At 42.7% G+C, this 12,701-nt stretch overlaps 1 protein-coding gene across 3 annotated transcripts in view; it reads right to left on the bottom strand.

The window, feature by feature from the left end:
- MTF1 (metal regulatory transcription factor 1) overlaps positions 1-12,701 on the bottom strand; it is a 52,573-nt gene that overhangs the window by 38,567 nt on the left and 1,305 nt on the right. For 2 of the 3 annotated variants that reach the window (XM_005543916.5, XM_005543917.5), the window contains exon 2: positions 11,394-11,852. In XM_005543916.5, the coding sequence (XP_005543973.3) occupies positions 11,394-11,801 (408 nt within the window). In that variant the 5' untranslated portion in view covers positions 11,802-11,852. The remainder of the gene's footprint in view (positions 1-11,393; positions 11,853-12,701) is intronic. The other variant, XM_074011706.1, reaches the window with a different exon arrangement.

Raw genomic sequence — 12,701 nt, 5'->3', positions numbered from 1 at the left:
GTTTGAGAAGTTGTACTAACAGATATTCAGCATACTATGGGAATATATCAAAGAAACGTCTAACTTAGACTTCAATGACCTTAGAAAGGCTTCTTGAAAGTGGTGATCCCCAACCTGAATTTAAAGACATGAGCAGCTGGATGACAGAGTGAGTCCCCATTTAAAAAAAAAAAAAAAAAGGAATGAGAGTATCTATAATATGAACATAATGTTACCAAAGATTCCATTAAAAAAAAGAAAAAAAGTGTTCCTCCAAAAGAGTTTCAGGCTCTAAGCATAACTTTAATCTTCCCGAGTGGCCTCAAACAGCTGTCGATTACCCTGTTAGGGAACATGGAAGGAGCACAGGTTAGGTTCACTGAGGACAGCGTCTCATGCTAGTAATGGGCACAAAGTAGGAGCTTTCAGAGAACTGATGCTGATTTACAAAGTGTTCTGAGCAGTTCTAGAATACAGAAATATTTAACAAAGATGACTGCCTTGTTAAGGTAACAGAATCAGAGAAGAAAGGTGAATGGGATGAGCAAAAGTGAGAAAATTAAACACTGCGACCCCAGAAGGCAAAAGCTTTAAAAAATTAGAAAAAGAAAAAAGTCAACACCTGTGGAAAGAAAGAAAAAAAAAGAAAGAAAAAAGAAAAAAAGGCTGGGTTTGTCCTAGAGGAAAAGAAAGTGAAAGTGAGAAGTAGATTTTACACACATTTACAGCCCCCTATTCCACAAGAGAGTTCCTGTTTCTGGGCACCTAGCATGTGAACATTCTCATAAATAAATGACTGGCCTGCCGGGCGCGGTGGCTCACGCCTGTAATCCCAGCACTCTGGGAGGCCGAGGCGGGCGGATCACGAGGTCAGGAGATTGAGACCGTCCTGGCTAACATGGTGAAACCTGGTCTCTACTAAAAATACAAAAAATTGTTCCAGGTGCCTGTAGTCCCAGGTACTTGGGAGGCTGAGGCAGGAGAATGGCCTGAACCCGGGAGGCGGAGCTTGTAGCAAGCCGAGATCGCGCCACTGCACTCCAGCCTGGGCAACAGAGCGAGACTCCATCTCAAAAAAATAAAAAAAATTAAAAAATAAATGACTGGCCTGGCTGTTATGGCTGTAGAAACTGCCTTTTCCTCCCTATCACTAGGGACTTCCCTTCCCTCTCCCTGTGTCCGACTCCATTCCCCACAATGGCACTGATATAATTTCTTCTCCATAACGGACAAGCAAAAAGCTCAGAAATATAAGAACCCTGAAGACCTCATTTCGACAGGCCTCCCATCCCCCACTATGAGAGCTGACTTCATCCAGCTGTTCCCCACACTTCAAACCTTTACCCTTACAGAACAAATGCTGCTGTCCCTTCATTTCTTAGCCCTTTTCACAGCCAACAGGTCTCAATACCTGATTCTTATATCTTTGCAAAAGTGGTGTGTGATGGTAGAAAGCATAGGCTTTGGCATCAGAAAGTCCTCAGTTCAAATCTGTTCTACCATTTGCTAGTTGTGTGTTTCTAAGCCTCAGTTTGTCATCTGTAAAATGGGGGCTAATAGCATCTATGTTATAGGATTGTTATGAAAATTAAATACAAAACTATATTAAAGCCCATAACATAGTGATTGGTACATAGCAGTTACTCAGCAGCCAGCCATCTCCCTCTCTCTATCACCGTTGCGAGCAAAATAGGAGTCCTCATTCTTTGACAGCCATTTGCTCTGCCTGGTGCCCCAAATGCCCATCATGGAAATAATTTCAGTGGCCTGATACTAAGTCAAAGGAAGCCAAGTATAAGAGAGAGGAGTGGCAAGAGCTGGTATCCACAGAATGCCTGCAGGCGACTACAAACAGGTTCTCATTTTAAAACACTGTTGTATGGGCCAGTGAGGTGGCTCGTGCCTGTAAGTGCTCACCTAGCACTTTGGGAGGCTGAGGTGGGAGGATTGCTTGAGCCCAGAAGTTGGAGACCAGCATGGGCAACATACCAAGACCTCGACTCTCCAAAAAAATAAGAAATTAGACAGGTGTGGTGGCTGAGGTGGGAGGATCGCTTGAGCTGGTGAGATCAAGGCTGCAGTGAGCTGTAATCACTCCACTGCACTCAGCCTGGGTGACAGAGTGAGACCCTGTCTCAAAAAAAATTAAATGAATAAAACACAGTTATAAATGGTGGTTTATGTTCCACAGTGGCATTAATACAACAGTTCAGCTAATTAGGGTTTACCAAGATTTCTATGGGCTATCCTGCAACCTAATCACAGTTTATATGTAAACTCGTCTCAAGGAGAAAACACCTCCCAAAGAGTACCTAACAAAGAACATTTTAACCTCTTGTGAAACTGGACATTACCTCTTTACCTCCTTCAAGAACCATGGAGGCCTATGAAGAAAAGAAAGCAAATGAACATCCACTGAACAACCATGATGCACCAGACACTACGCTAAATGTTTTACACATATTACATATGAATAAATCTCATTTAATCTTCACAAAATGCAATGGGATATTTTTATTTCAATTTTATAAAAAAGGAAACAGAGCAGCTTGCCCAAGGCCACATAGCTAGTACATAACAGAACAAAGCTGGAACCTAGGTTGAAACTATCCCTTTGCACATCACAGAAGAAATGAATAAGCCTGATTTAAGTAAGAGGGGAAAAAAATAAAATTCAAGTTCTTTTGCCAATGTCATATAATAGTAAAATGTTAGTAGTACTTAAAATGTACAACCTATGTAAAACGTACATCGAGACCTATAATTCCTATAGCACCAAGTTTGAAACCCAATTGTACACAAAACCACTCTAGTCCCTTTTCCAGGCCAGTGGACCTGAGTGATGGAAATGCTGATTACTAAGGAGAGGTACATAACACACATGCAGACACACTGATAAAATGGCTTCATATGGGGGTAAATGGAAAATGTTTCTTGCTCTGGATTCCTACAGAACCTCACACTTACAAGTTCATCGGAGTTCAGAAGGGAATCTGCAAAGAAATGTAATCACAGTATGCAAAGACTAAAAAGTGGGTAGTTCTCCTCTAGGAGAGTCAACAACATCTTGGTCTGTCTGAGTGGATCATTCTATTGCCTAAGGAATTTATAATAAGGCATGAGATTGGAACTAGGTCTCCCAAAGTAAAGGACATACACTGCAAAAAGGTTCCAAAACACTGGAGTCAGATTTTTCCTGTTATTCTTATACTTAAAATCTGTCACACTAAAAAAAAATAACTCTCCTCTTGGAATGCCACTGGCCATACAATTAGTTCATAGTGTGTTGAGGAGCAATACACCAAGCAGCCTAAAAGCATCACTGTAGGCCAGGCGTGGTGGCTCACACCTGTAATCCCAGCACTTTGGGAGGCCAAGGCAGGTGGATCACCTGAGGTCAGGAGTTCGAGACCAGCCTGATCAATATGGTGAAACCCTGTCTCTACTAAAAATACAAAATTTAGCCAGGCCTAGTGGTGCATGCCTGTAATCCTGGCCACTCGGGAGGCTGAGACAGGAGAATCTCTTGAACCCCAGAGGCAGAGGTTGCAGTGAGCCAAGATTATGCCAGCCTGGGCAACAGAGCAAGACTTCATTTACAAAAAAAAAAAAATCGCTGTAACTGTGCTTCTTGAAAGAAAACGACACCTTTCCTAATCAATGCACTGGAATACTTTGGTGCATCATGTAGAATAAATTTGGCATATGATTCCTAGGGTTTTTTCATGCTCCTTGGCCAACTACTCTATAGAAAACTGGCAAGGTCAGTTAGCTATGGAGGATATATCATGTCATTAATGTAGTTCAGACAGAGGTAGATGAACAGGTAACCAGACAGTCCTGGCAGGTTCTCTGGAAGGGCACGGATTCAAGAATGGACCGCACAAACCAACTAAAGAAAACACAGTTGCCGGGTGTGGTAGCTCATGCCTTTAATCCCAGCAACTCAGGAGGCTAAGGAGTGAGAATTGGTTGAGGCCAGAAGTTCCAGGTTACAGTGAGCTATGATCATGGCCTAGGCAAACATAGCAAGACCCAGTGTCTTAAAAAAAAAAAAAAAGTACACAAACAAACAACAGTAAGACACAGCTGCTTAGAGACTTAAAGTAGAAAGTCCTTAAAGGGTCAGACATGGTAGCTCATACCAGTAATGACAATACTTTGGGAGGCCAAGCTGGAAGGACTGCATGAGCCCAGGAGTTCGAGACCAGCCTGGGCAACATAGGAAGACCCCTCTCTACCAAAACAACCAAAAAGTAGCCGGCACAGTAGCACATGTCTGTGGTCCCAGCTACTGTGGAGGCTGAGGTGGCAGGATGGCTTGAGCCTGGGAGGTGAAGGCTGCAGTAAGCCATGACCATGCCACTGTACTCCAGCCTGGCTACAGAATGGAACCCTGTCTCAACCAAAAAAAAAAAAAAAACTTGTTTTTGGGCAGAATGAAAATATTTTGATTAGAAATCTCACAAGCTGGCCAAGTGCCATGGCTCATGCCTATAATCCCAGCACTTTGGGAGGTTGAGGCAGGAGGACTGCTTGAGCCCAGGAGTTTGAAGTTATAGTGAGCTATAATCCCACCACTGTAATCACTCCAACCTGTGTGACGGTGTGAGACCCTGTCTCAAGAAGGAAAGGAAAGAAGACAGAAAGAGAAAGGAAGGAAGGAAGGGAGAGAGGAAAGGAATGAGAGAAAGACAGAAAAGAGAGAGAGAGAAAGAAAGAAGAAAGAAAGAGAGAGAAAGATAGATCTCAAAGCTACCAAATCAGTAGGGAGACAGTAATGAAATAAAAAGCATGAGAATAAGATACGTGAAATTTGAGTCAGAATGACCAGTGGCTTTGTGGTAGGAAAAGACTATCTGTGGCAAGGTTCTGGTTGGTTTATTTTTTGCATAAGAGAAGCATGAAGAAAAGAAAATGAAGTAATAGGTAAGCCAACTCCACACTATATGAAACAATGAAAAAAACAAGAGTAAACAGGAAATTCAAGCTAAAATGTGACTCAGAAAATAAGCTGCTTGGGAAGCCAAGAAGACCAACTAGTTATCAAATGATTTGATTTCTCAAGAGTAACACCTGCGCATGGAGGGAAAAGAAAAAAACAAAAACCAAGCTGAAAAAAAAAACCCGAAAGGAAAAGGATTAAGGAAGGGCTAAAGGATCATGAAGTCTGTTATCGAGTAGTGATAAACATCAGCCTCTTCAGGCCAATTAAGTGGATTTTAATGCCCAAATAAAATCACTGCCAAAACAAAAGCTAAGCTAAAACAGTGCTTCAGGAAGGCAAGCCTCCTGAATGTCTGGTCATTAAGCAAGACTTTCAAAGACTAAAGCTACTGCTACTTCTCCTTCAAACTCCACCCAACCCCAAACCTACTGATTTCAAGAATACAGCATCTTCCACAAAGGTCTCATGGATAGCATGGAAAAATGTGGGTGGGAGGAAAGTGGAGTGAGCTAAATCCCCAGCAAACTGAACAAAGTGCTCATATTATCCTTCACCCTGTGCTATTCAATATGATTATCAATGACCTAAAGACATGAATAGCAAACCAGACTTGCAAATAGAATAAACCAATTTGAACAGTACAAAGTGGAAAAGTGACAGCTTTTCACTGATTGCATAATCATTCCTTCTGTACCATCTCCTCCTTTTCTGCCTAGATCAGCATTTCCCAAAATGTGTTCCACAAAACACTGATCCCTGGAAATTGGATCCGAAAAAATGGTTTCTCAAGTTTAAAGCATTTGAAAAATTCTGTTTTCTTCCTTCTTAGTTAGTGGCACATCAAAGGCTCTGAGAAGTCCTAATCAACAAATTTCTGTCTTGGTTTAACTTAATGTTTCCTGACCATTCGCTCATGAAACACTTTCACACAGTAATCATTAACGGAGGATGGCCTAAAGTTTAGGTCCTAAACCATGTCCAAATTACCTATGCTAAATAAAAATGATACAATCCCCGTGAGCTAGCTACTACTGCCTCATCACTCTTCTTCCTCTAACTACCAAACATTAAAAAAAAAAAAAAAAAAAAAAAAAAGGCCAACTTGACATTTCCTGCCTCCTGTTTCCTCATCACTCACTCACTTCTTCATCACTCATGCTCTGCGGCAAGTCTTCTCATGATATGTGAACAACTGCACAACCAGCAGAACTAATGGCTTCTTTGGGGCTCCTCAGTCCCTCTGCAGGGTCACAGAGGAATATCCTCATTTGTTGACACTCTCTTCCTTCAGCTTTCACAACACTGCAGTCGACCCATCCCATTGACTACTGTGATCTTCTTGGGTTCCTCTTTCTCTTTCCAACCCTGAAGTTAGTGCTCTGGCCAACTCTTACTTCTCCCTTAAGTAAACTACCCACAGTTTGAAGGCCCCTTTCTACTACCATTCTAACTCCAAACCATTTCTTTGACCTCGGATACATGTTTCCAATGAGCTTTCCATTTGTTCATCTTACTTTTCTCCAAGGACTATATGTTCAATACACTCCTACCAAACTCATTAATTACCCCACCAAAACTTTTTCCTTTTCCCATCTTTCTTGATTCCTATGAATGGGATCACCATTTGGAGGGTGCAGGGAGCAGAGTTAGCCACTTTCTCCTCAGCATGCACACAGCACTTCGAACAAACCTCTGTTAAAATATCTATCACAACAGATTCTTAACTGCTTAACTCTTCACTTAGATTTGAAGTTCCATCAAAAAGCTGTGCTAAGACACAGCAGAAACTCAACAAATTTGGGAAAATGGATGAATCCTTTCAATCAACATGATTCAAAATCTTTTTTTTTTTTTGAGACAAAGATTCTCACCTTGTTGCCCAGGCTGGAGAGCAGTGGCAGAATCTTGGCTCACTGCACCCTCTGCCCTCTGGGTTCAAGTGATTCTCCTGCCTCAGCCTCCCAAGTAGCTGGGACTACAGGCATGCACCACCACGACCAGATAGTTTTTGTCTTTTTAGTAGAGACAGGGTTTCACCATGTTGGCCAGGCTGGTCTAGAGCTCTAGACCTCAAGTGATCCACTCACCTCAGCCTCTGAAAGTGCTGGGATTACAGGCACAAGTCACTGCGCCCGGCCTATTCAAAACCTTTGAATCATGCCCAACTCATGGCTCATTCATCAAACTCCAATAACATGTACGAAGTTCTCTCATACCTCTACAAAAGCTCTTGATTCTTCTCATGAACAAGGCCACTATCCTTTCTTCAGATTTAAATGAAACCCCAAACATAAACTACAACTGTCTCCTAACTGGGCAAAAAGTCTCCAGTTTTCCTCTGCCTCCAAGCTACCTCTGCTGCCAGACCAGTCTTTCTAAAATGCTACTCTAACCACATTCTCTTTCTAACCACTCTAGCCTTGGCTTAGACACCTCCAATGGTTTCCCACCATTTCTAGAAAAGTTACAGTTCAAAACCCATAGAAGGTTATCACTGCCTTCCATGTTTGGATCTTTGTTATCTCTCCATCCTTATCTCTTTCTACTCCTATGTTCTAGTCTAAGGGTCGACACACTACAGCTAGTGAACCAAATCCACCCCACTGCCTGTTTTTGTAGTCTTATCAGAACTTGGTCATGTTCATTCATTTATGTATTGTCTATGGCTGCTTTTGTGCTACAATGGAAGAATGGAGTAGTTCCAACAGAGACCTTTTAGCCTGCAAAGCCCAGAATATTTACTATTTAGCCCTATGCAGAAAAAAGTGTGCTGACTCTGTTGTAACAGGACAACTGGCTATTCCCTGAAAATGGCCTGTTTCCCACCTGCATTCCTTGTTTCATGCTGTTCCTCTCTCTTGGAAAAACCTCCTGCTTTTTTCCTAAATTGTATGTATTCTTTAAGACCAGCTCAAATGCCACTTTTTTCACAAGACTTCCCTGATCCCAGGATTAAGGGTGAGCTTCCCTGTGCTCACAGTGCAATATTTGTACCTCTCCTTCACATTTACCACATTGTGTTTGTTGCTATGATTACTGGTGTAAACAATTTCTGCTTCTATGCTATAAATCTACTACCACAACCATCTGCAGCGTCCACAGAGCATAACAGCATTTTGCTCTCTAAATGTTTGTGGAGTTGAAATGAACCCCCCCACAAGCTCAAATATTGGACTGAAATCAACAAGATAAAATTTCATAGGGAGATATTTTTATTTTTTATTTTTTGAGACAGAGTTGTGTTCTTGGTGCCCAGGCTGGAGTGCAGTGGCACATCTTGGCTTATTGCAACCTCCACCTCCTGGGTTCAAGCAATTACCCTGCCTCAGTCTCCGGAGTAGCTGGGATTACAGCCATCTGCCACCACGCCCGGCTAATTTTTTGTATTTTTAATAGAGACAGGGTTTCATTGTGTTGGCCACGCTAGTCTCGAACTCCTGACCTCAGGTGATCCACCCGCCTTGGCCTCCCAAAGTGTTGGGATTACAGGCGTGAGCCACCATGTCCGGCCGGGAGATATTTTTAATAAGGCCTATAGGCAGGTCCCCATTTTCATTTTTGTAAGATCTGACAGGTGCATACATGAGAATAATCTAGAGCAGGGTTTCTCAATCCCAGTACTATTGCTATTTTGGGCCAGTTCTTTGTTGTAGGGGGCTGTCCTGTGCACTGTAAAACATTTAACAATGTCTTTAACCTCTACCCACTAGATTCCAGTATCACCTCCACAGTGTGACAACACAAAATGTTTCTAGACATTGCCAAACATCTCCTGAGGGCAAAACTGCCCACAGTTAAGAAGCACTACTCTAGAAATTTCCAACTATAAGCTAACAGTAAGATGTTGCTGATAAAATATAGACTATATAGTAATCATAGTACAGTGTCCATATTGAGATAAGAGCCATACTGTTTTCAATGCTAATTGACTCACACTTATGAGACAGTGCTCAACTGCAGATTTTAAAAGGACTTTGGGGCCAGGCATGGTGGCTCATGCCTGTAATCCCAGCATTTTGGGCGGCCAAGGCAGGTGGGTCTCCTGAGGTCAGGAGTTCGAGATCAGCCTGATCAACATGGAGAAACGCTGTCTCTACTAAAAATACAAAATTAGTTGGGCGTGGTAGCACATGCCTCTAATCCCAGCTACTCAGGAGGCTGAGGCAGAAGAATCGCTTGAACCTGGGAGGCAGAGGTTGCAGTGAGCCAAGATAGTACCATTGCACTCCAGCCCGGGTAACAAGAGCGAAACTCCGTCTCAAAAAAAGAAAAGAAAAAAAAAAGCACTTTGGAAAACTGGAATTCATATAATCAAAGGTGACAAGGCTGATGAGAGACTGGGGAAAATGTCACAGAGGGACATTTAAGTAAATGGAGGTGGTCAGCCTATACAAGAGGAAGAAAAAACCATGATCTTCAAATAGCTGATGGACTGTCCTGTGGGAGGAAGTTTACTCAGGAAGGCAGATCTAGAACCAGTGGGAGGCACCTGCAGAAAGGAAGGTTTTGGTTCTATACAAGTAAAAGCTTTCTAACAATCAGAGCTGGCTAACAAATGTATTGGGCTGAGGTATGAAACACTGTACTCTTGTAATTCTGGATGTCTTCAAGCAGAAACAAGATTAACTGATGTCAGAGATGCCATAGGGAAATTTCTGCATAGGGTAGGCGGTGGGACAAGATGGTCTCTCTAAGGTTAGCAAAAGTAAAGTAATATGCCATCAATAAGCCATATGCAATTTCAAGACCTCAACCACAGCGAAAAAGATATTGCTAAATCATTCACCCTATTTCTGTTTAGTAACATCTTACATTTAGTCCTTGGTACTGTAACTACCAGTGACCTATTTTTTTCTAACTGACCTGTAATAGTTCCTGGATAGGCCAGGCGTGGTGGCTGATGCCTGTAATCCCAGCACTTTGGAAGGCTGAGGCGGGTGGATCACCTGAAGTCAAGAATTCGAGACCAGCCTGGTTAACATGGTGAAACCCCATTTCTACTAAAAATACAAAAAATTAGCTGGGCATCGTGGCACCTGCCTATAATCCCAGCTACTCAGGAGGCTGAGGCAGGAGGACTGCTTGAACCCAGGAGGCAGAGGTTGCAGTGAGCCAAGATCGCGCCGTTGCACTCCAGCTTAGGCAACAAGAGTAAAACTCCGTCTCAAAAAAAAAGTTCCTGGATAATGTATTTCACTACCTTTAAACCAGAACTTTTATTCTGCTAATAATAACCACCAATATAATTTGTAAAATGCTTTGCAGTTTTCAAAGCATCCTGGCATGCATCACCTTACTCACATTAGCTAAACATGAAAATGAAAACTTATTTTAGATAACCTGCTCTCATTTACTGCCTCTTGCCTGAATTTCCCTTTTTTTTTTTTTTTTTTTTTTTCCGAGACTGAGTCTCTCTCTGTCATCCAGGCTGGAGTACAGTGGCGCGATCCTGGCTCACTGCAACCTCCACCTCCCGGATTCAAGTAATTCCCCTGCCTCAGCTTCCCAAATAGCTGGGATTACAGGCACCCACCACCATGTCTGGCTAATTTTTCTATTTTTAGAATAGACGGGGTTTTACCATGTTGGCCAGGGTGGTCTTGACCTCAGGTGATCCACCTGCCTCAGCCTCCCAGTGCTGGGATTACAGAAAGTGTTGGGATTACAGGCATGAGCCACTGTGCCCAGCCCGAATTTCTTTCTTTCTTTTTTTTTTTTTTTTTTTTTTTTGAGATGGAGTCTCACTCTATCGCCCAGGCTGGAGTACAGTGGCATGATCTCGGCTCACTGCAACCTCTGCCTCCCGGGTCCAAGTGATTCTCCTACCTCAGCCTCCTGAGTAGCTGCAATTACAGCCATGCACCACCACGCCTGGCTAATTTTTATATTTTAGCAGAGACGGGGTTTCACCATGTTGGCCAGGCTGCTCTTGAACTCCTGACCTCAAGTGATCCACCTGCCTCAGCCTCCCAAAGTGCTGGGATTACAGGCATGTGCCACGTGAAATAAAAGTTCATTAAACATTCACTAAGATAATAAAACATATTCCAGCAGATACTCATCTCCAAAACAAATCATTTAAACACAACCCGGAGATAAGCCAAATATAGTTATTTCTTTATCAAATAAGCCAACTCTAGTTATTTCCCTGTTAGATAAGCTAAATAGTCATTTTAGCACCAGAAACGTGGGCCTACTTAAGTAAAATTTCTGTTTTATTTATGATTTGGGGAAGGAAATTCAAGAAATTACAATTTCATATTCCCAAATTTCAACATGGCTATACAACCCAAAAGTTCCAGAAGCAATCACAACAAAACCTGAAGCATATGTGTTGCTGATAAGCAAAACTACTGTAAGTCCTAACCCCATGGACTCCTTCACTCCCCAGCTAAAATTTGCACCAAGAATTTTGTAAGGACTTGCCCCAAAACCAAACTAGGCCCTCACTGACTGCTTTACTTACTTCTTTACGTTTTGTTTCCGGACATTCCGACTGCAGAGTGAGGGTTGCACCTTCGATATTTCTTGGCATGGGTGTGGAACCAGGGTTTATTGTCAAATGAATCTGATCTGGTGAGATAATGTGCTGTACATAACCCTGGGACATTGCTTCATGATCTATCAGGTGAAAGCCCTCTTCACCCCCTACTAGAAAAGGCAAGTGTTCTCCACACTGTCCGTCATCATCTTCATCCTCCAAAGTGCCAGGGTCCTGCTCAATAAGAACAGTGGTCCTATCATAAACAGTTCCAGATGAGGAAGGCACCAGTCCGTTTTTATCCACAAACCTGAGCATTTTATCATCAGGGGTCAGCTCATCTTCCTCTGCCTCAAAGTAGATGATGTTGTCGTCTGGACTGTGTTCCCCCATGGTTCAGTTGTGCTCAGCCCAATTGTGAGAAATGAAAACGTAATGACTTGTCTGCAACAGAACAAAGCCAGAGTTAAGAGTCATACCACAAGACCCACGCAGCTCCTCAGCAACCACAAGGTTCATTTTCCCTCTCATTTAAAGAGCAAGCTAAAGCAAATGAAAAACCATCCTTGGAAATAATTTTTTTTTTATTTTAACTTTAAAACCATCAAGTCATTTTTTTTTTTTTTTTTTGAGACAGACTCTCGTTCTGTTGCCCAGGCTGGAGTGCAGTGGCGCGATCTCGGCTCACTGCAAGCTCTGCCTCCCGGGTTCACGCCATTCTCCTGCCTCAGCCTCCCAAGTAGCTGGGACTACAGGTGCCCGCCATTACGCCTCGCTAATTTTTTGTATTTTTAGTAGAGACTGGGTTTCACCGTGGTCTTGATCTCCTGACCTCGTGATCCGCCCACCTCGGCCTCCCAAAGAGCTGGAATTACAGGCGTGAGCCACCGCGCCCGGCCCATCAAGTCATTTTTAAAGAAAAGCAATGCTGGCCGGGCGTGGTGGCTCACGCCTGTAATCCCAGCACTTTGGGAGGCTGAGATGGGAGGATCGCTTGAGGCCAGGAGTTTGAGATCAGCCTGGTCAACATAGTGAGACCTCCATCTCTACAAGAAAGGAAAAGAAAAGAAAAGAGCTTTTCAAAAATTGAAGTAATAAGTTCATAAGACCCTCTGAATACGCCTGTCAAACAATTTGAAACTTGGTCAAAATATTTAAAGGGGACAAAAGAGCAAACAGAACAGTAGCTGCTTAAAGGCTGAGTTGCTACAAATCTTAAGAGAAACTCCACTCAAATGCCCTCCAAATCAGACCACGAAGCAGTAAATGGTTTCATGTAGTTTATGGTAGAAG

Source organism: Macaca fascicularis, chromosome 1 (genome assembly GCF_037993035.2).
Source record: "Macaca fascicularis isolate 582-1 chromosome 1, T2T-MFA8v1.1".
Taxonomy (NCBI): Eukaryota; Metazoa; Chordata; class Mammalia; order Primates; family Cercopithecidae; genus Macaca; species Macaca fascicularis.
Note: the sequence above shows the minus strand (reverse complement) of the source record. Positions and strands in the feature narration are given on the sequence as shown.